Source organism: Bombina bombina, chromosome 2 (genome assembly GCF_027579735.1).
Source record: "Bombina bombina isolate aBomBom1 chromosome 2, aBomBom1.pri, whole genome shotgun sequence".
Taxonomy (NCBI): Eukaryota; Metazoa; Chordata; class Amphibia; order Anura; family Bombinatoridae; genus Bombina; species Bombina bombina.
Window position 1 is genome coordinate 198,970,008 of NC_069500.1, and position 23,233 is coordinate 198,993,240.

Below are 23,233 nucleotides of genomic sequence, written 5' to 3' on the forward strand. Positions count from 1 at the left end.
AGGAGCAAGATTGTGTTTGCTAATAACTGTGTGAAGAAATATGCTAATATGTAGCACGGTAGTGGCAACACTTTCTGGCATTCTGAATTCTGTCAGTAAGGAGTTTTCCAGAATAGGAAAAATGGACGCATAAGATAGATAATTTTAGCCAATATAGAATTCATTCTCAAAATTAATAAAAAAAAATTAAAAATATACTGGTCAATGATAGCAAAGAAATACACAGAGACAGTTTGTTTTGTAAATATATTATATTACATGTTAATTACATATGTAACTTTGTAAAATGTACATTATGAAAAAAAAAAAAATCAAAAATATTTACAGATTTTTTTGCAGGATAAACTTGTTTTAATTTACAGACAAAAGTAAAAACATTCAATAAAAATTTAGGTACGTAATAGCTTTCAGTGTTTTTAAAATTCATTGTGTAAAGAGGCAGTTACAAAGGATAATGTATACAGAAGCAAGAACCAGCTTGCAGAATACATCAATTGTCAGATACCAGTATCGACTTGTAGATCAAGTTAATTAATTTACTAGTGAAAAATCCCATATAAATTGGTATGGCTTCAATAGTCACCTGTTCTTATTACTAATGTATTTATGAATACTTAACACCAAAGGGAGCTTAAAAGTGCTGAAACGTACATAAACAACTATATTATTTATATAGAAGCAGGTTTAGAAATGTGCCTAATAGCCACCATTTTGATTGCAAAACAGATTACAATAGTGATACCTGATACTGTTAGCTTTTTAATCTGTTTAAGAAAAGCCTTATATAAAAATGTTGCCATCCAAATGGATCAATATTGCTTTGCCTTATTGCTTAAACGGATTTGTGTTTAAAATAACCTAGTATATTAAAAAAAATTCCCACTAGTAGTAGTAGTGGAAATGTATACATCGCTGTATTCAGACATTTATAGTGTAATCAAAACTGTGCATTTTAGTAAGAAACAGTCATAGTGGTTTAAGTATCTTTGTATAAACCATTGGAATAGGATCATCAAACATAGCTTATACAATGCTTTTTTTCAGAAGAATGTTTTCAGTAAAAACAAAACAGAAGAGACTTTTACAAAACGTAAAAAAAATGAGTTGCACCTAACAGCACCTCTTCATGGTAATCTTGTATTTCATAGCTGAGGGGCAAGCTTCTTTATTTAGTGTTAAATAACCGGATGCATTTAGGTAAAGGGATGTGTTGCTAATTTGGTGTGGGCAGAAAACATACATAAGCATTTTTTATTTGAGAACAATACGTTAAATGGTAAAGAACAAGCTTGCACAGCGCTATAACATAAGCCTGTACAAGATGCCAAGGGATTTTTAGATTGCCTATTTTATTTTTTACTTATCAAATTAGATTCTGATAGGTATTGCTTAAATGGGAACACATGCTGCATTCTCTTAAACAGATGATTCATTCTGACATGTAAAATACAGCATTAAACATTGTGTTATATGCAAAATTTAAATATCAACTACACAAGACGTGTTCTTGGTAGAATTTTCAATCTTAATATGTGATTATTAAATGATTTACATTTTAAAGAGTTAGATATTTACTTAAAAAAAGAATTTAGCAATGTATTTTTTTACACTTCAATTCAAAGAATCACTGCTGTGATATGGTTTAATAGTAGTGTTTTTAATAAAATCGCTAAGGAGACAGTGATTAAGTGTTTTTTTTCTAATGAATGCACATAGAACAATTTACAAATTACCTGTCGCGATTATTATCTTTAGATGAGGTCACTTTTCATATCAAGTATAATAATGTGCAATAATTTGTTGGTAGATCAAAGAGAATAATCCAATGTTAATCTCCATAAATGAATTAAATAACCCTCATATTTCATAAATGGAGATAGAGTAAACATTTAACACTAAAATTACAAGATTGGGCGTAAAAAAAGGCACAGATGTTAAACCTCATAAAATTTACCAGTTTTACAGGACTTGATCCAGAAGTGATCTAACGTTACAAAACTACACAATCAGTTGCCATATACATATATATATATATATATTTTCAAATACATTGCACTTACAGTTAATATTTTATCATAAAAATCCAAGATTCATATTTTTGTAATAAACATCTTAGATTCATCAACGATTTTATAGAAAACGTCTGCCCTTTTGGTAATATTGGGGACAAATAAGAATCATTGGTTTTGTAGCAAGTGGAAAGTGGATATTAATTCAAATGATTTATAGAGACTGAAAACTGTCTGGGATTTCATTATCTGATGCATTTTAAACATCTATTTACATTAAAAAAACAAAACAATGTTGTATATATGTATATTTGATTGCTCTTGCAACTTTTGGATACGAATTTAATATTTTATACTTTCTGACAAAAGGAAGAGCTGTGTATGCAAGTTGTAATACACTCTTACACATTTGCCTGAATATAAAAAAGCAAATATATATAATATATATAAATATATATATATATATATATATATATATAAAATCAAGACTGATGAAAATTTCAGTGCTACATCATTGTAAAATAAAGGTTACAACAAAATGACTCATTAAAAAGTGCATTTCTAGTTTTGAAGTTGGCAGCAATATAGACATATCTTCTAAATAATTCAAAGATAAAAATATATATCTATAATTAATTAAAACAGCATGTGGAACATTTTCTATAAATTAACAGGAAGGCTGTTCTGTGTATATCCCACGATTATGGAGGGGGAAAAAATCAACAGTCTGCCATATATTTTCCTGAGATGGAAAAAAAACAAACAAAAAAAACAACAACACGTTAGTACACTGGTGCCCATAAACTGTCACTGAATATTTTTTTTTTTTTTAAAAAAAGCACAGTCAAATTTGTGTATAAATTTGAAATGCACATAGATGAATTGCATGTTTGAATAGAAACAAATTTGCATTATACACATATTGGCAAAAATGCTTCTAGTGTTTAAAATGCTGGTGCACAGTGAAACAGCTATAGCTTTAAAGGGACATGAAACCCAATTTTAGAGCATGTGATTTTAAACAACTTTCTAATTTATTTCTATGATATATTTTGCTTTATTCTCTTGATATACTTTGCTGAAAAGCATATCTAGATAGGCTTAGCGGCTGCTGATTGGTTGCTGCACATAGATGCCTCGTGTGATTGGCTCACCATTTGCATTGCTATTTCTTCAACAAAGGATATCTAAAGAATGAAGCAAATTAGATGATAGAAGTAAATTGGAATGTTGTTTAAAATTGTATTCTCTAATTGAATCATGAAAGAAATTGTTTGGGTTTAGTGTCCCTTTAAATAGAAGCATTTTTGCTAAAACATGTATATTATTAAATTATATCCATACATCAAAAGGGACAAACAAGTGAAGCAATCTGCCATATAGGTAAAGTGTACAGTAAGTTAATGAGGCAGGAAGACAATATTTTATTCATTAGTTTCACAAGATACATAGTCTGATAAAATATAAGATGATACAGTGAAATGGACATTTGACCTTTTTTTTTTTTGCTTGGCAACATTTTGAAAATTCGCAGGCTATCATGTCTGTAAGTAGTTTTCTCTCTTAAAGGCAGAAATAACTCATCTTAACATTACGGGTAATATTGTGTCTGTTTAGATGCATTGGACAAAACACCATTTGTCCAGAGAGTGCTGTTTACTCTGGAAGAGTGGGAGTTGTAAATCAAATTAATTTATCTAACACTTTACCCTGGCAAATCTCATCTCAAGTCCTGTTTTTATTGGTTCCTATGTTATATTCATTGTTGTCTGTGTCTTATGTAAGTTTTCTGTTCGTTAAAATGCTGTCTGCAGTAAAGTGAAAAGGTATAAGATAAAAAAATAGGAGTCTCTGTCCTTGCAATAAAATCTACTATAATGCATTCAAAGTCAAGAAATTGCTTTTTTTTTTTAAAAAAAGGCTGAAATTGTAGAAACCAATGATAATGCAGACTATAGTTTGCGAACAGTAAAAATTAGGGGAAAAAACATATGTTTACAATAGGGTTTATGGTCAGGCATATTCTTGAATCTTTGCAAGGGAAATGATTTGGCAAATGGGTTCATGAGTTAACTTATAAATTGGCTAAATTAGCATTAATACTAAAACATTAGTTAGTATGCGAGTATGGTTGCATTGCACAGCCCAAAGAGGAGGCATTGCTTTACTTTAACAACTTTAATTGCAAACATTTTAATACATATATAAAGGTAGACTTTTATTGCTAACCAATTCTGTAATCATTGTTTTCTAACATTTTCTATTTTACGTTTTGCTTTACTTTTTTAAATACACCAATTTCAAAGAACGTTTTTATACCTTAAAGGGACATTAAACCCAAAAAATTTTCTTTCACGATTCAGATGAAGAATACCATTTTAAACAACTTTCTAATTTACTTCTATTATCTAATTTGCTTCATTCTCTAAAAATTCTTTCATGAAAAACATATCTAGATAGGCTCAGTAGCTTCTGATTGGTGGCTGCACATAGATGCCTCATGTGATTGGCTCACCCATGTGTATTGCTATTTCTTTAACAAAAGATATCTAAAGAATGAAGCAAATGAGATAATAGAAGTAAATAGGAATGTTGTTTAAAATTGTATTTTATATCTGAATCATTAAATGATTTTTTTGGGTTTAATGTCCCTTTAAGGGTACAGTAAAGTCAAATTGCACGGAGTTCCAATATATTTATCGGTAATCTCGCCTCCTGAGGAGACCAAATTCCTTGTGCTCTATTGGACCCCCATACTGCAACCCAACCTGAGAGAGATGTGTGTGTCATGATTATTGCACAAATTGGACAGACAAAAAATGACCCAAGAGAAATGGACTGGTGATCTAGACACCAGGATAGAGAATGCTTTGTTATGGGATCCAAGAGGATCCTTTTGGAAAGTTTAGTGGAAGTCTAGCACCATTGACCTAGCATGCAGAGTTGAAGAGGCCTCATGCGAAACAGAGCAAATGGAATAGCATCTAATGCAGCAATCATCAGGCCTAACACCTCTATGCATAGAGCCACAGAATTTGAAAGTGACTGAAGTCTTGCACATGTTGCCTATTACGTTAATCTCCTTTGAGCTGTTAAGGAAAGTCTAATTGATACTGAGGGCTAGATTTATCAACGCTGAGGCGTACAGGAATGCATATATGCGCCCCTGTACGCCTCAGCTTGCCTGTGGCGGGGCGAAATTACCCGCAGGTAATTAACATTGCACACGAGCGCAGTTTTGTGCTCGCTTGCAATCCCGAGCACAACCAATCACGCGCGGGCAGGAGCTGTCAAATTTACCTGTAAAATTAAACCTAACCTGAGTTACACTAAAACCTAACCTTACACTACAATTAAATAAATTACATTAATTAAATACAATTAACTTAATTACAACAAACCCCCCCCCAATAAATTACACAAAATAAAAAAGAAATGATCAAATATTTAAACTAATTACACCTAATCTAATAGCCCTATCAAAATAAAAAGCCCCCCCCCCCAAAAAAAAATAAAAAAACCCTAGCCTAAACTAAACTGCCAATAGCCCTTAAAAGGGCCTTTTGCGGGGCATTGCCCCAAAGAAATCCGCTTTTTTGCCTGTAAAAAAAAAATAATACAAACAACCCCCCAACAGTAAAACCCACCACCCACACAACCAAACCCCCCAAATAAAATCCTATCTAAAAAACCTTAGCTCCCCATTGGCCTGAAAAGGGCATTTGGATGGGCATTGCCCTTAAAAGGGCATTTAGCTCTTTTTCTGCCCAAACCCTAATCTAAAAATAAAACCCACCCAATAAACCCTTAAAAAACCTAACACTAACCCCCGAAGATCCACTTACAGATCCACTTTTTTTTTCTTTTGTGTAATTTAATGTGCGTTTGTTTTTGTAATTTAGTTAATTGTATTTAATTAATGTAATTTATTTAATTGTAGTGTTAGTGTAAGACAAGTTAGGTTTTATTTCACAGGTAAATTTGTATTTATTTTAACTAGGTAGTTAGTAAATAGTTAATAACTATTTAGAAACTATTCTACCTAGTTAAAATAAATACAAACTTGCCAGTGAAATAAAAATAAAACCTAAGATAGATACAATGTAACTATTAGTTATATTGTAGCTAGCTTAGGGTTTATTTTATAGGTATTTAGTTTTAAATAGGAATTATTTAGTAAATGATATTAATTTTTATTTAGATTGATTTTAATTATATTAAAGTTAGGGGTGTTAGGGTTAGACTTAAGGTTAGGTTTAGGGGTTAATAACTTTAGTATAGTGGCAGCGATTTTGGGGCAGCAGTTTAGGGGTTAATAACAGTAATGTAGGTTGCAGCGATGTTAGGGACAGCAGATTAGAAATTAATCATTTTAGTGTTTGTGATGCGGGAGGGCCTCGGTTTAGGGGTTGATAGGTAGTTTATGGAAGTTAGTGTACTTTTTAGCACTTTAGTTATGAGTTTTATGTTACGGCGTTGTAGCATAAAACCCATAACTACTGACTTTCAGTTTACAGTATGGATCTTGACGGTATAGGCTGTACCGCTCACTTTTTGGCCTCCCAGGCAAACTCGAAATACCGGCGCAAAGGAAGTCCCATTGAAAAAGGACTTTTTGAAAGCTGTGGTAGTTACGTTGCGTTACAACCAAAAAAGTGTGCAGTGCCCCTAAACCTGCAACACTCGTAATACCAGCGGTAGTGAAAAAGAGCCATAACGCTGCTTTTTCACACATACCCCAAAACTCGTAATCTAGCCGCTTGTCATTGGAGTAGCAACCCTCTCCCATAACCTTCTGCCTAAAGATATATCAAAAAACAACAACATAGCTTGCAGAGAACAATTTTAACTCCACAGCTGACAAAAAGGGCTACTTTGCACTGCTTGGGAATAAACTGCAGTCCTTTTGCAAGCTGAGGAGATAAATTGTGCTCTAGATATGCTTTTTTTCTGTAAGGTGTTCCGGTGAGAGCAGAAGTGTCAGCCCGCATATTTTACAGAACACGACAGCGGTAGAGAACAGATGTAGAAAAAAAAGGTAAACTACCATTTACTGAGAGGAACCCTTTCTGATCTCCTGTCTTCCTGGTCTGCTTAATTTCTTCAAGACAGCAGAGGACACAGCTGCAACCGGCAAAGCTGCTCCTCCCACATCCATCTCACTGTAAAAGCCCACGCGCTTTACAGTAGCAGTACAGTCTGCACGTGGGTATTAGCCAGTTTAAAAAAAAAATGCAAAAAACCCCCCTCAGCCCTACACATCAGCGTACTACCGGCCCAGCTGCTCCGGCCCACCGGGAAATATCCAGGCGTCCCAATCTGACACTGGTTCTGATATAGAAACTGGAAATATGACTGCCATGAGCCAAAAAAACACACTTAAATATATATTCACAGCTGCTGGTTTGAGTGACATATAACTCAAGCCTTTTACAATTAGGAAAATGTATTGTATCATGTTTCAAGTAATGTTTAATGATGTGCCTATTGTTTTGAAGCAACTATATATATTGGTTTAATGCCATAGTAGTGTATATGTCTCTCTCTCATTGTATGTTGGAGTGGTGCCTTTAACATATATTCTTGAGTCACAGCAGGATGGAGTTAGCTAATCAGTCTGGGGTATTTAAGCCCTGACTGATGTATAGTAGCTATGTCTATGAGTAAGGCTTGATCACACCCGAAACGCGTAAGACATTCATCCTGGTGTGACAACCTTGTTTTGTTCTTAACTATTTTATGCTTGTTACCTGCACAAATAAAAAGGACTCATTTACATTTATACGCCTGGAGGTTTGCCGGAGTCTTTCTGCTTGCTTGTATCTTAAACATATGGACTCTCACCCTCACCATGAAAGAAATTAATTTATTAGATAAGCATAAATTATGGTGGTGAGTCCACAATCCATTACTCCTAGGAACTAATACCCAAGCTGTGCAATCCACGAGTAATAACACAAAGGGAGAGATTTTAAAAAAACACAACTTTTTTCACTGAGAAATGAAATCCACAACCCCAATATTTTTTTTTTTTTTAGTTTTGTCCTTAAAATAAAAACAGGCAAAAAAAAAACAAACAAAGACAGCCATCTGAAAAACCCTTTCTACCAGAGGCTGTTTCAGAAAAAGCAAAAACATCAAAATGATAGACTTTTGTTAAAGTATGCAAAGAAGACCAAGTAGCTGCCTTGCAAATCTGATCAACTGAAGCCTCTTGAATACTAGGATTGCACCGATACCGATACTAGTATCCGTGCCGATACCAAGCACCGATACTTAAAATGATACCTCCACTTCCTACCCATACACCATTTTGTGGCGTTTTTCAAACTACATGTTCCCATTTCACTTGAAGTTGGAGTGGAGACTTAACTAAAAATTGTTCACTTCTGTTCTGCCAATACAAATTGCTGTTATTTGTATTATTGTACGTTTAAGAGCAGTGCTCCAAAAGCTGCTACTATACAGCTGGAAGTCTACCTGGGAGAGATCACTGTACCTCATTCAGACAAACTCCTGAAGTACTGAGCAGTTAATAAACAGATTTCCAGCTCTGGCTAAAATGGCCCAAAAATATATTTCTGCCCCATGCAGTAGTGTGAAAAGTGAAAGACTGTTCAGCTTAGCATCAAACGTCCTTACTGATAAAAGAAACAGACTTATAGCTGAACATGCAGAGATGCTTCTGTTCCTTAATAAGAACTTGCCACTAACTTTTGAAAAATTGTGCTCAAAACATACTGTACTCTGAGGAACATCCTTAGCCAGGGCTGGACTGGGAATAAAGAGCAGCCCTGGAAAAAAATAATTTTTGTAAAGATTTTCCTGATAAATTCATTTCTTTCATATTGGCAAGATTCCATGAGCAAGTGACGTATCGGATATACATTCCTACCAGGAGGGGCAAAGTTTCCCAAACCTCAAAATGCCTATAAATACACCCCCCACCACACCCACAATTCAGTTTAACGAATAGCCAAGAATTGGGGTGATAAGAAAGGAGCGAAAGCATCAACAAGGAATTGGAATAATTGTGCTTTATACAAAAAAATCATAACCAACATAAAAAGGGTGGGCCTCATGGACTCTTGCCAATATGAAAGAAATGAATTTATTAGGTAAATTCTTACATAAATTAAGTTTTCTTTTATGTAATTGGCAAGAGTCCATGAGCTAGTGACGTATGGGATAGCAAATACCCAAGATGTGGAAATCCACGCAAGAGTCACTAGAGAGGGAGGGATAAAAATAAAGACAGCCAATTCCGCTGAAAAATGAATCCACAACCCAAATCAAAAGTTTTAATCTTTATAATGAAAAAACTGAAATTATAAGCAGAAGAATCAAACTGAAACAGCTGCCTGAAGTACTTTTCTACCAAAAACTGCTTCTGAAGAAGAGAAAACATCAAAATGGTAGAATTTAGTAAAAGTATGCAAAGAAGACCAAGTTGCTGCTTTGCAAATCTGATCAACAGAAGCTTCATTCTTAAAAGCCCAGGAAGTAGAAACTGACCTAGTAGAGTGAGCCATAATCCTCTGAGGCGGGGATTTACCCGACTCCAAATAAGCATGATGAATCAAAAGCTTTAACCAAGATGCCAAAGAAATGGCAGAAGCCTTCTGACCTTTCCTAGAACCAGAAAAGATAACAAATAGACTAGAAGTCTTTCTGAAATCTTTAGTAGCTTCAACATAATATTTCAAAGCTCTTACCACATCCAAAGAATGTAAAGATCTCTCCAAAGAATTCTTAGGATTAGGACACAACGAAGGGACAACAATTTCTTTACTAATGTTGTTGGAATTCACAACTTTAGGTAAAAATTTAAGTCCGCAAAACCACCTTATCCTGATGAAAAATCAGAAAAGGAGACTCACAAGAAAGAGCAGATAATTCAGAAACTATTCCAGCAGAAGAGATGGCCAAAAGGAACAATACTTTCCAAGAAAGTAATTTAATGTCCAGAGAATGCATAGCCTCAAACGGAGGAGCCTGTAAAGCCCTCAAAACCAAATTAAGACTCCAAGGAGGAGAGATTGACTTAATGACAGACTTGATACAAACCAAAGCCTGTACAAAACAATGAATATCAGGAAGATTAGCAATTTTTCTGTGGAACAGAACAGAAAGAGCAGAGATTTGTCCTTTCAAGGAACTTGCAGACAAACCCTTATCCAAACCATCCTGAAGAAACTGTAAAATTCTAGGAATTCTAAAAGAATGCCAAGAGAATTTATGAGAAGAACACCATGAAATGTAAGTCTTCCAAACTCGATAATAAATCTTTCTAGACACAGATTTGCGAGCCTGCAACATAGTATTAATCACTGAGTCAGAGAAACCTCTATGACTAAGCGTTCAATCTCCATACCATCAAATTTAATGATTTGAGATCCTGATGGAAAAATGGGTCTTGAGATAGAAGGTTTGGCCTTAACGGAAGTGGCCAAGGTTGGCAACTGGACATCCGAACAAGATCCGCATACCAAAAGCTGTGTGGCCATGCTGGAGTCACCAGCAGTACAAATGAACGCTCCATTATGATTTTGGAAATCACTCTTGGAAGAAGAACTAGAGGCGGGAAGATATAAGCAGGTTGATAACTCAAAGGAAGTGACAACGCATCTACTGCTTCCGCCTGAGGATCCCTGGACTTGGACAGATACATGGGAAGTTTCCTGTTTAGATGAGAAGCCATCAGATCTATTTCTGGAAGCCCCCACATATGAACAATCTGAAAAAACACATCTGGGTGAAGAGACCACTCTGCCGGATGTAAAGTCTGGTGACTAAGATAATCCGCTTCCCAATTGTCTATACCTGGGATATGGACCGCAGAGATTAGACAGGAGCTGGATTCCGTCCATTCAAGTATCCAAGATACTTCTTTCATAGCTTGAGGACTGTGAGTCCCACCTTGATGATTGACATGCGCCACGGCTGTGACATTGTCTGTCTGAAAACATATAAACGGTTCTCTCTTCAGAAGAGGCCAAAACTGAAGAGCTCTGAGAATCGCACGGAGTTCCAAAATATTGATTGGTAATCTCGCCTCTTGAGATTTCCAAACCCCCTGCGCTGTCAGAGATCCCCGGACAGCTCCCCAACCTGAAAGACTCGCATCTGTTGTAATCACAGTCCAGGTTGGACGAACAAAAGAGGCCCCTTGAACTAAACGATGGTGATCTAACCACCAAGTCAGAGATAGTCGAATATTGGGATTTAAGGTTATTAATTGTGATATCTTCGTATAATCCCTGCACCATTGGCTCAGCATACAAAGCTGAAGAGGTCTCATGTGAAAACGAGCAAAGGAGATAGCGTCCGATGCTGCAGTCATGAGACCTAAAACCTCCATGCACATAGCTACTGAAGGGAATGATTGAAACTAAAGGTTCCCGACAAGCTGAAACCAATTTCAGACGTCTTTTGTCTGTTAGAGACAAAGTCATGGATACTGAATCTATTTGGAATCCTAAAAAGGTTACCCTTGTCTGAGGAATCAAGGAACTTTTTGGTAAATTGATCCTCCAACCATGTCTTTGAAGAAACAACACTAGTTGATTTGTGTGAGATTCTGCAGAATGTAAAGACTGAGCAAGTACCAAGATATCGTCCAAATAAGGAAACACCGCAATACCCCGCTCTCTGATTACAGAGAGTAGGGCACCGAGAACCTTTAAAAAGATCCTTGGAGCTGTTGCTAGGCCAAAAGGAAGAGCAACAAATTGGTAATGCTTGTCTAGAAAAGAGAATCTCAGAAACGGATAGTGATCTGAATGAATTGGAATATGAAGATATGCATCCTGTAAGTCTATTGTGGACATATAATGCCCTTGCTGAACAAAAGGCAGAATAGTCCTTAAAGTCACCATCTTGAATGCTGGTATTCTTACATAACGATTAAAATTTTTTAGATCCAGAACTGGTCTGAAAGAATTGTCCTTCTTTGGAACAATGAACAGATTTGAATAAAACCCCAGACCCCGTTCCTGAAAAGGAAATGGCACAATTACCCCAGATAACTCCAGGTCTGAAACACACTTCAGGAAAGCCTGATCCTTTACTGGGTTCACTGGAATGCGTGAGAGAAAGAAACTTCTCACAGGCGGTCTTACTTTGAAACCTATTCTGTACCCTTGAGAAACAATGTTCGATTTTGGATTGAATTGATCCAAACATCCTTGTAAAATCTTAGTCTGCCCCCTACCAGCTGCGCTGGAATGAGGACAGCACCTTCATGCGGACTTGGGGGCTGATTTTGATTTTTTAAATCCCTTGGATTTATTCCAGACTGGAGAAGGCTTCCAATTGGAAACCGTTCCCTTAGTGCAAGGGTCAGGTTTCTGTTCCTTATTCTGACGAAAGGAACAAAAACGGTTAGCAGCCCTAAATTTACCCTTAGATTTTTTTATCCTGAGGCAAAAAAGCTCCCTTCCCCCCAGTGACAGTTGAAATAATAGAATCCAACTGAGAACCAAATAATTTATTACCTTGAAAAGAAAGATAGCAACGTTGATTTATAAGTCATATCAGAATTCCAAGATTTAAGCCATAAAGCTTTTCTAGCTAAAATAGCTAAAGACATATACCTGACATCAATTCTAATGATATAAAAAATGGCATCACAAATGAAATTATTAGCATGTTGAATTAGCTTAACAATGCTATACACATTATGATCTGGTACTTGTTGTGCTAAAGTTTCCAACCAAAAAGTTGAAGCCGCAGCAACATCAGCCAAAGAAATAGCAGGCCTAAGACGATGACCTGAACATAAATAAGCCTTCCTTAGATAAGACTCAAGCTTCCTATCTAAAGGATCTTTAAAATTAGTACCATCTGCCATAGAGATGGCCCCATCACCTTTGGGGATCTTTTCCCAAAACTCCAATCTATCAGTCGGCAAAAGATAGTTTTTTAAACCTTGAAGAAGGAGTAAATGAAGTACCCAGTTTATTCCATTCCCTAGAAATTACATCTAAAATAGCATCAGGAACTGGAAAAACCTCTGGAATAACTACATGAGGTTTAAAAACCGAATTTAAACTTTTACTGGTTTTAATATCAAGAGGACTAGTCTCCTCCATATCTAATGCAATCAACACCTCCTTTAATAAGGAACAAATATCCTCCATTTTAAATAAGTATGAAGATTTGTCAGTGTCAATATCTGAGGCAGAATCTTCTGAACCAGATACATCCTCATCAGAGATAGATAAATCAGAATGCTGTCGGTCATTTAAAAAAACATCGAATTTATGAGAAGTTCCTTTTACGTTTATTAGAAGGTGCCTTCTGAATAGAATTAGAAACAAATTCTCTCACATTAACAGGAATATCCTGAACATTAGATGTTGAAGGAACAACAGGTAATGGATTACTACTAATGGAAATATTGTCTGTGTTTGAAAGTTTATCATGACAACTAACACAAACTACAGCCGGAGGAACAGTAACCACACGTTTACAACAAATGCACTTAGCTTTGGTAGAACCGACATCAGGCAGCAGGATTCCAGAAGTAGATTCTGAGACAGGGTCAGATTGAGACAACTTGCAATATGTAATAGAAAAAACAACATATAAAGCAAAATTATCAATTTCCTTATATGACAGTTTCAGGAATGGGAAAAAATGCAAACAAAATAAGCCTCTGATAATTTAATTTCCATCTGTTGGAGGAGAGTCCACAGCTTCATTCATTACTTGTGGGAATTAAGAACCTGGCCACCAGGAGGAGGCAAAGACACCCCAGCCAAAGGCTTATATACCTCCCCCACTTCCCTCATCCCCCAGTCATTCTGCCAAGGGAAGAAGGAACAGTAGGAGAAATATCTGGGTATAAATGGTGCCAGAAGAATAAAAATAAATTTAGGTCCGCCCATCGGAGAAACGGACGGGAGCATGTACTCTCCTCCCACAGATGGAAATGAAATTATCAGGTAAGCATAATTTATGTTTTCCAACTTAATGGGAGGAGAGTCCACGGCTTCATTCATTACCGTGGGAAAAAAATACTCAAGCTCTAGAGGACACTGAATGAAAAAAACGGGAGGGCAAAAGGAGGTGGGCACTAAAATGAGGGCACCACAGCCTGCAAAACCTTTCTTCCAAAAGCCCCTTCCGCCGAAGCAAACACATCAAATTTGTAAAATTTAGCAAAAACATAATTTATGCTTACCTGATAAATTTATTTCTCTTGTGGTGTGTTCAGTCCACGGGTCATCCATTACTTATGGGATATATTCTCCTTCCCAACAGGAAGTTGCAAGAGGATCACCCAAGCAGAGCTGCTATATAGCTCCTCCCCTCACATGTCATATCCAGTCATTCGACCGAAACAAGACGAGAAAGGAGAAACTATAGGGTGCAGTGGTGACTGGAGTTATAATTTAAAATTTAGAACCTGCCTCAAAAAGACAGGGCGGGCCGTGGACTGAACACACCACAAGAGAAATAAATTTATCAGGTAAGCATAAATTATGTTTTCTCTTGTTAAGTGTGTTCAGTCCACGGGTCATCCATTACTTATGGGATACCAATACCAAAGCTAAAGTACACGGATGATGGGAGGGACAAGGCAGGAACATTAAACAGAAGGAACCACTGCCTGTAGAACCTTTCTCCCAAAAACAGCCTCCGAAGAAGCAAAAGTGTCAAATTTGTAAAATTTGTAAAAAGTATGAAGTGAAGACCAAGTTGCAGCCTTGCAAATCTGTTCAACAGAGGCCTCATTCTTAAAGGCCCAGGTGGAAGCCACAGCTCTAGTGGAATGAGCTGTAATTTTTTCAGGAGGCTGCTGTCCAGCAGTCTCATAGGCTAAGCGTATTATGCTACGAAGCCAAAAAGAGAGAGAGGTAGCCGAAGCCTTTTGACCTCTCCTCTGTCCAGAGTAAACGACAAACAGAGAAGAAGTTTGTCGAAAATCTTTAGTTGCCTGTAAGTAGAACTTCAGGGCACGGACCACGTCTAGATTATGCAAAAGACGTTCCTTCTTTGAAGAAGGATTAGGACATAATGATGGAACAACAATCTCTTGATTGATATTCCTGTTAGAAACAACCTTAGGTAAAAACCCAGGTTTAGTACGCAGGACTACCTTGTCTGAATGAAAGATCAGATAAGGAGAATCACAATGTAAGGCAGATAACTCAGAGACTCTTCGAGCCGAGGAAATAGCCATCAAAAACAGAAATTTCCAAGATAAAAGCTTAATATCAATGGAATGAAGGGGTTCAAACGGAACACCCTGAAGAACTTTAAGAACCAAGTTTAAGCTCCACGGAGGAGCAACAGTTTTAAACACAGGCTTAATCCTAGCCAAAGCCTGACAAAAAGCCTGGACGTCTGGATTCTCTGCCAGACGCTTGTGTAAAAGAATAGACAGAGCAGAAATCTGTCCCTTTAGTGAACTAGCGGATAAGCCCTTTTCTAAACCCTCTTGTAGAAAAGACAATATCCTAGGAATCCTAACCTTACTCCATGAGTAACTCTTGGATTCACACCAATATAAATATTTACGCCATATCTTGTGGTAAATTTTTCTGGTAACAGGTTTCCGAGCCTGTATTAATGTATCAATAACCGAATCCGAAAACCCACGCTTTGATAGAATCAAGCGTTCAATTTCCAAGCAGTCAGCCTCAGAGAAATTAGGTTTGGATGGTTGAAAGGACCCTGAATTAGAAGGTCCTGCCTCAGGGGTAGAGACCATGGTGGACAGGACGACATGTCCACTAGGTCTGCATACCAGGTCCTGCGTGGCCACGCAGGCGCTATCAGAATCACCGATGCTCTCTCGTGTTTGATCCTGGCAATCAGTCGAGGTAGCAACGGAAAAGGTGGAAACACATAAGCTATGTTGAAAACCCAAGGTGCTGCTAGTGCATCTACCAGCACCGCACCCGGGTCCCTGGACCTGGATCCGTAACAAGGAAGCTTGGCGTTCTGGCGAGATGCCATGAGATCCAGATCCGGTTTGCCCCAACGACGAATCAGTTGAGCAAATACCTCCGGGTGGAGTTCCCACTCCCCCGGATGAAAGGTCTGGCGACTTAGAAAATCCGCCTCCCAGTTCTCCACGCCTGGGATGTAGATCGCTGACAGGTGGCAAGAGTGAGACTCTGCCCAGCGAATTATCTTCGAGACTTCCAACATCGCTAGGGAACTCATGGTTCCCCCTTGATGATTGATGTAAGCCACAGTCGTGATGTTGTCCGACTGAAATCTGATGAACCTCAGTGTTGCTAACTGAGGCCAAGCTAGAAGAGCATTGAATATTGCTCTTAATTCTAGAATGTTTATCGGGAGGAGTCTCTCCTCCTGAGTCCACGATCCCTGAGCCTTCAGGGAGTTCCAGACTGCTCCCCAGCCTAGTAGGCTGGCATCTGTTGTTACAATCGTCCAATCTGGTCTGCGAAAAGTCATTCCTTTAGACAGATGAACCCGTGACAACCACCAGAGAAGAGAATCTCTGGTCTCCTAGTCCAGATTTAGCAAAGGGGACAGATCTGAGTAATCCCCGTTCCATTGACTTAGCATGCATAGTTGCAGCGGTCTGAGATGTAGGCGCGCAAATGGCACTATGTCCATTGCCGCGACCATTAAGCCGATTACTTCCATGCACTGAGCTACTGATGGGCTTGAAATGGAGTGAAGGACACGGCAAGCATTGAGAATCTTTGATAACCTGGACTCCGTCAGGTAAATCTTCATCTCTACAGAATCTATAAGAGTCCCTAGAAAAGGGACCCTTGTGAGTGGTAACAGAGAACTCTTTTCCACGTTCACTTTCCACCCATGCGACCTCAGAAATGCTAGAACTATCTCTGTATGAGACTTTGCATTTTGAAAACTTGACGCTTATCAGAATGTCGTCTAGGTACGGAGCCACCGCTATGCCTCGTGGTCTTAGTACCGCCAGAAGTGAGCCCAGAACCTTTGTAAAAATTCTCAGGGCCGTAGCTAACCCGAAGGGAAGAGCTACAAACTGGTAATGCCTGTCTAGAAAGGCAAACCTTAGGTACCGATAATGATCTTTGTGAATCGGTATGTGAAGGTAGGCATCCTTTAAGTCCACTGTGGTCATATATTGACCCTCTTGGATCATGGGTAGGATGGTCCGAATGGTTTCCATCTTGAACGATGGAACCCTTAGGAATTTGTTTAAGATTTTTAAGTCTAAGATTGGTCTGAAGGTTCTCTCTTTCTTGGGAACCACAAACAGATTTGAATAAAACCCTTACCCCTGTTCCGTTCGTGGAACTGGGTGGATCACTCCCATCACTAAGAGGTCTTGTACACATTGTAGAAATGCCTCTTTCTTTACTAGGTTTGTTGATAACCTTGACAGATGAAACCTCCCTCGTGGAGGAGAAGTTTTGAAATCCAGAAGGTATCCCTGAGATATAATCTCCAACGTCCAGGGATCCTGTACATCTCTTGCCCAAGCCTGGGCGAAGAGAGAAAGTCTGCCCCCCACTAGATCCGTCTCCGGAAAGGGGGCCCTGTCTTCATGCTGTCTTAGGGGCGGAAGTAGGCTTTCTGGCCTGCTTGCCCTTGTTCCATGACTGGTTGCCTTTCCAACCCTGTCTGTAACGAGCAGCAGTTCCTTCCTGTTTTGGAGCGGAGGAAGTTGATGCTGCTCCTGCCTTGAAATTACGAAAGGCACGAAAATTAGACTGTTTGGCCTTTGATTTGGCCCTGTCCTGAGGAAGGGTGTGGCCCTTACCTCCAGTAATGTCAGCAATAATTTCCTTCAAGCCGGGCCCGAATAAGGTCTGCCCTTTGAAAGGAATGTTTAGTAGTTTAGACTTAGAAGTTACATCTGCTGACCAGGATTTAAGCCATAGTGCTCTGCGCGCCTGTATGGCGAATCCGGAATTCTTAGCCGTAAGTTTGGTTAAATGCACTACGGCATCCGAAACAAACGCATTAGCCAGCTTAAGGGTTCTAATCTTGTTCAAAGATTCATCCAATGGTGCTGTGCGAATCGCCTCTTCCAGAGACTCAAACCAGAATGCCGCTGCAGCAGTGACAGGCGCAATGCATGCAAGAGGCTGTAATATAAAACCTTGTTGAACAAACATTTTCGTAAGGTAACCCTCTAATTTTTTATCCATTGGATCTGAGAAAGCACAGCTATCCTCCACCGGGATAGTGGTACGCTTGGCTAAAGTAGAAACTGCTCCCTCCACCTTAGGGACCGTCTGCCATAAGTCTCGTGTGGTGGCGTCTATAGGGAACATTTTTCTAAATACCGGAGGAGGGGAAAAAGGCACACCGGGTCTATCCCACTCCTTACTAATAATCTCTGTAAGCCTCTTTGGTATAGGAAAAACGTCAGTACACACCGGTACCGCATAGTATTTATCCAGCCTACATAATTTCTCTGGGATTGCCACCGTGTCACAATCATTCAGAGCCGCTAACACCTCCCCTAGCAACACGCGGAGGTTCTCAAGCTTAAATTTAAAATTTGAAATTTCTGAATCCGGTCTCCCCGAATCAGAACCGTCACCCACAGAATGAAGCTCTCCGTCCTCATGTTCTGCAAATTGTGACGCAGTATCAGACATGGCTCTCGTGTCATCTGCGCGCTCTGTCCCTAACCCAGAGCTGTCGCGCTTGCCTCTTAACTCGGGCATATTGTATAATACTTCTTTCATAACATTAGCCATATCATGTAAAGTGATTTGTAAGGGCCTTGATGTACTTGGCGCCTCAATCTTACGCACCTCCCGAGCGGGAGACGAAGGTATTGACACGTGAGGAGAGTTAGACGGCATAACTTCCCCCTCGTTGTCTGGTGATAATTTCTTTATCGGTACAGATTGACTTTTATTCAAAGTAATATCAATACAATTGGTACACATATTTCTATTGGGCTCCACATCGGCTTTTAAACATAATGAACAAGCAGATTCCTCTGTATCAGACATGTTTAAACAGACTAGCAATGAAGCTAGCAAGCTTGGAAATTACTTTCAATAAGTTTACAAGCAATATAAAAAACTCTGCAGCGCTTTTTTTTAAAAACACAGTTGAATAACAAAGAACTAATTCAGTTATAGTCAACAATTCTTTAAATGTACTAATTAGCAGAGGATTGCACCCATTAGCAAAAGGATGATTAACCCCTCAGTACCCAAAAACGGATATCAAATTAAGATTTAACGCTTTTATCACAGTCTAACACACTGTCACAGGTCTGCTGTGACTGATTACCTCCCTCAAAAACGAATTTTGAAGATCCCTGAGCTCTCTGGAGACGTCCTGGATCAAAGAGGAAGAAGCAGGAAAGACTGTGCTAGAATTTTAACTGCGCAACAAGGCGCTAAAAAAAGGTCCCTCCCACTCCTATTACAACAGTGGGAGACCTGATATAACGGTTTCTATGCAGAAATATACGTTAGCCATGTGGAAAAAAATCATGCCCAAAAAGATTTATCACCAAAGTACCTCACAAAACGATTAACATGCCAGTAAAAGTTTTAAAAAACAACATTTCAGATGCTGTGTAAAGTTATTACTAAGCCTGCTACCAGTCGCTTCTACTGCAGTTAAGGCTCACACATTATATCAGTATTAACAGTATTTTTTCAGTCAAATTCTAGTCCCTAGAAAATAACTCTACTGTGCATACATTTATCAGCCTGATACCAGTCACTACTACTGCATTTAAGGCTGTACTTACATCATACGGGTAACAGCAGTGTTTTCTTAGTCAATTCCATTCCCAGAAAATATTGTACTGCACATACCTCATTTGCGGGAGACCCCGCATGCTATTCCCATTTTCTGAAGTTACCCCACTCCTCAGAATGTCGAGAACAGCCAGTGGATCTTAGTTACGCCTGCTAAGATCATAGAAAACGCAGGCAGTTTCTTCTTCCAAATACTGCCTGAGATAGAAAAAACAGCACACTCCGGTGCCATTTAAAATAACAAACTTTTGATTGAAGAATAATTAAGTAAAAACTCCAACTCCTCTTGCGACCTCCTTCTTTGTTGAGGGTTGCAAGAGAATGACTGGATATGACATGTGAGGGGAGGAGCTATATAGCAGCTCTGCTTGGGTGATCCTCTTGCAACTTCCTGTTGGGAAGGAGAATATATCCCATAAGTAATGGATGACCCGTGGACTGAACACACTTAACAAGAGAAAGTATGTAAGGAGGACCAAGTACCCGCCTTACAAATCCGCTCCATAGAGGCCTCATTCTTAAAAGCCCATGAAGAAGCCACAGCCCTAGTTGAGTGAGCCATAATCCTCTGAGGAGGCTTATGTCCCACAGTCTCATAGGCCAAACGAATAATGCTCCTCAACCAAAAAGATAGGGAAGTGGAAGAGGCCCTCTGCCCCTTGCGCTTCCCCGAATACACCACAAATAAGGACAAAGTCTGTCTGAATTCCTTCGTGGCCTGAAGATAGAATTTCAAGGCCCGAACCACATCCAAATTATTAAGTAACCTTTCCTTTGAAGAAGGGTTAGGAAACAAGGAAGAAACTATCTGCTGATTGATGTTATGATTTGACACAACCTTGGGAAGAAATCTCAACCGAGTCCGAAGTACAGCCTTGTCGGCATAAAAAAAAACAGGTAAGGAGGCTCACATTACAAGGCCGCTAACTCAGAGAGACTCTGCGTGCCGATGCAATAGCCACTGGGAATAGAACCCTCCAGGAAATAATTTTAATGTCAAGTGAACGCATAGGCTCAAACGGAGCCCTCGGCAAAATCTTAAGTACCAAGTTTAAGCTCCAAGGGGGAGCGGAATTTCTAAAGACAGGCCTGATCCTAGACAGAGCCTGAGCAAAGGACTGAATATCAGGAAGCTCCGCAAGCTTCTTGTGTAACAGTACAGATAAAGCCGAAAACTGTCCCTTTAAGGAACTGGCGGCAAGTCCCTTCTCCAACCCATCCTGAATACCCTAACCTTATGCCAAGGATATCCACGTCCCTCACACCATGACAAGTAGGTCCTCCACACCTTATGATAGATGCGCCAAGTGACAGGTTTCCTGGTTTGAATGAGAGTATCATTCACTCTTTCAGAAAAATCTCTCTTGGCTAGGACTAAGTGTTCAATCTCCACGCAGTCAGCCTCAGAGAATCGAGATTTTTATGTAGAAAGGGACCCTGATCAGCAGATCTCTGCGACAAGGTAACCTCCATGGAGGAGACGATGAAATCCCCACCATATCCGCAAACCACATCCTCCACCGCCACAATGGAGCAATTAGAATAGCCGAAGCTTGCTCCTGCTTGATGCGGGCCACTACTCGAGGTAGAAGTGGTAACGGTGGAAATATGTAGACTAGGTTGAACTCCCAAAGCACCGCTAAGGCATTTATCAGCTCTGCCTGGGGATCCCTGGACCGCGACCTGTATCTGGGTAGCTTGAAGTTGAGTCTGGACGCCATGAGATCCATCTCCGGCGTCCCCCATCTGATGCAGATCTCCGCAAACATCTCGGGATGGAGAGACAATTCCCCTGGATAAAACAATTGTCTGCCGAGAAAATCCGCTTCCCAGTTGTCCACACACGGAATGTGGATCGCCGATAGCGAGCAGTTGTGGATCGCTGCCCACTCCAGAATCCGAGATACTTCCCTCATGGCTAGGGAGCTTCTCGTTCCCCCCTGATGGTTGATGTAAGCCACCGAGGTAATGTTGTCCGTCTGGAATCTGATGAATATTGATCGGGAGAAGCGACTCCTCTCGAGTCCACCTGCCCTGTGCCTTCCTGGCACACCAAACAGCTACCCATCCTGACAGACTTGCGTCCGTGGTCACAATCTCCCAGCATCGTCTCAAGAAGGATGTCCCCTGGGACAGTTGGTCTGGACAGATCCACCAAGAGAGGGTTTCCCTTGTTCGGTTGTCCATAGAGATCTGTTGGGATAGATCCGAGTAATCGCCGTTCCATTGTCTCAACATGTACAACTGAAGAGGACGGAGATGGAACCTGGCATATGGAATGACATCTATGTTGGATACCATAAGCCCAACCACCTATATACACCGGGCCACAGATGGCCTTGAGAAGGTCTGAAGGGCAAGACAGCTGGACACAATCTTGTAATGTCTCTGATCTATCAGGAAAATCTTCATGATATGGAATCTATTATCGTGCCCAGAAATTCCACTCTGTTGCTGGGAACCAGGGAACACTTCCTATGTTTATCTTCCATCCATGAGATCGAAGAAGAAGAAAAGCCCTCAAATGATCCTCTACAAAACTGCAGGACGGATCCCAGAACCTTCGTAAAGACTCTTGGGGCAGTCGCCAGGCCAAACAGTAGGGCCACAAACTGGAAGTGTTGGTCCAGAAAGGTAAATCTTAGGAACCTGAAGTAATCCTTGTGAAATGGCACATGAAGGTAAGCATCCTTCAAATCTATTGTAGTCATGAACTGTCCCTCTTGAACTAGGGGCAGAATAGACCTGATCGTCTCCATCTTGAACGATGGGACCGACAGAAACTTGTTTGGGTACTTTAGGTGTAGAATCGGACGAAACGTACCCTCCTTCTTTGGGACCATGAAAGGGTTTGAATAATACCCCAGACCTGTTTCTGCCAGAGGTACTGGTACGATTACCCAGAGAGAGGAGAGATACCTTACCCACTCCAGAAAGGCGTCTCTCTTCTCTGGTCTTGATGATAGGTTTGACAGGAGGAATCTGCCCCTGGGCGGAAGAGTCTTGAACCCTATCCTGTAACCCTGGACGATGACCTCCAGAACCCAAGGGTCCTGAACGTCTCTCATCCAGAACTCCGCAAAAAGAGATAGTCTGCCCCTACACGATCTATAGACGGACCGGGGGCCGCCCCTTCATGCCGATTTTGTCTCTGCGGGCTTCTTGCTTAGATTGGCCTTGTTCCAAGATTGAGCTGGCTTCCAAGATCCCTTGGACTGCTTGGTTTTCGCGGCAGGTTGCTGGCGTTGGGACTTGTCCGAACGAAAGGGACGAAAAGTAGACCCCTTATGTTTATTCTTCTTATACTGCGGTAGGAAAGCACCCTAAAAGGGAGGGATAGTAATCTAAACTTTGAAGTCATGTCAGCAGACCATGACTTCAACCACAGAGCCCTACGGGCTAGAACAGAAAAACCTGATGTCTTGGCATTCAGGCAAATAATCTGCATATTTGCATCACAAATGAATGAATTAGCTACCCTTAAGGCCTTAATTCGTTCCTGTATCTCCTCGA

The 23,233-nt window shown here is 39.7% G+C and overlaps 1 protein-coding gene across 2 annotated transcripts in view; it reads right to left on the minus strand.

Annotated features, from left to right (window-relative positions):
* Positions 1 to 232: 232 nt before the first annotated feature.
* FCHO2 (FCH and mu domain containing endocytic adaptor 2) overlaps positions 233 to 23,233 on the minus strand; it is a 505,609-nt gene continuing 482,608 nt past the window's right edge. For both annotated transcript variants that reach the window (XM_053701433.1, XM_053701434.1), the window contains exon 26: positions 233 to 2,751. In XM_053701433.1, the coding sequence (XP_053557408.1) occupies positions 2,729 to 2,751 (23 nt within the window). In that variant the 3' untranslated portion in view covers positions 233 to 2,728. The remainder of the gene's footprint in view (positions 2,752 to 23,233) is intronic.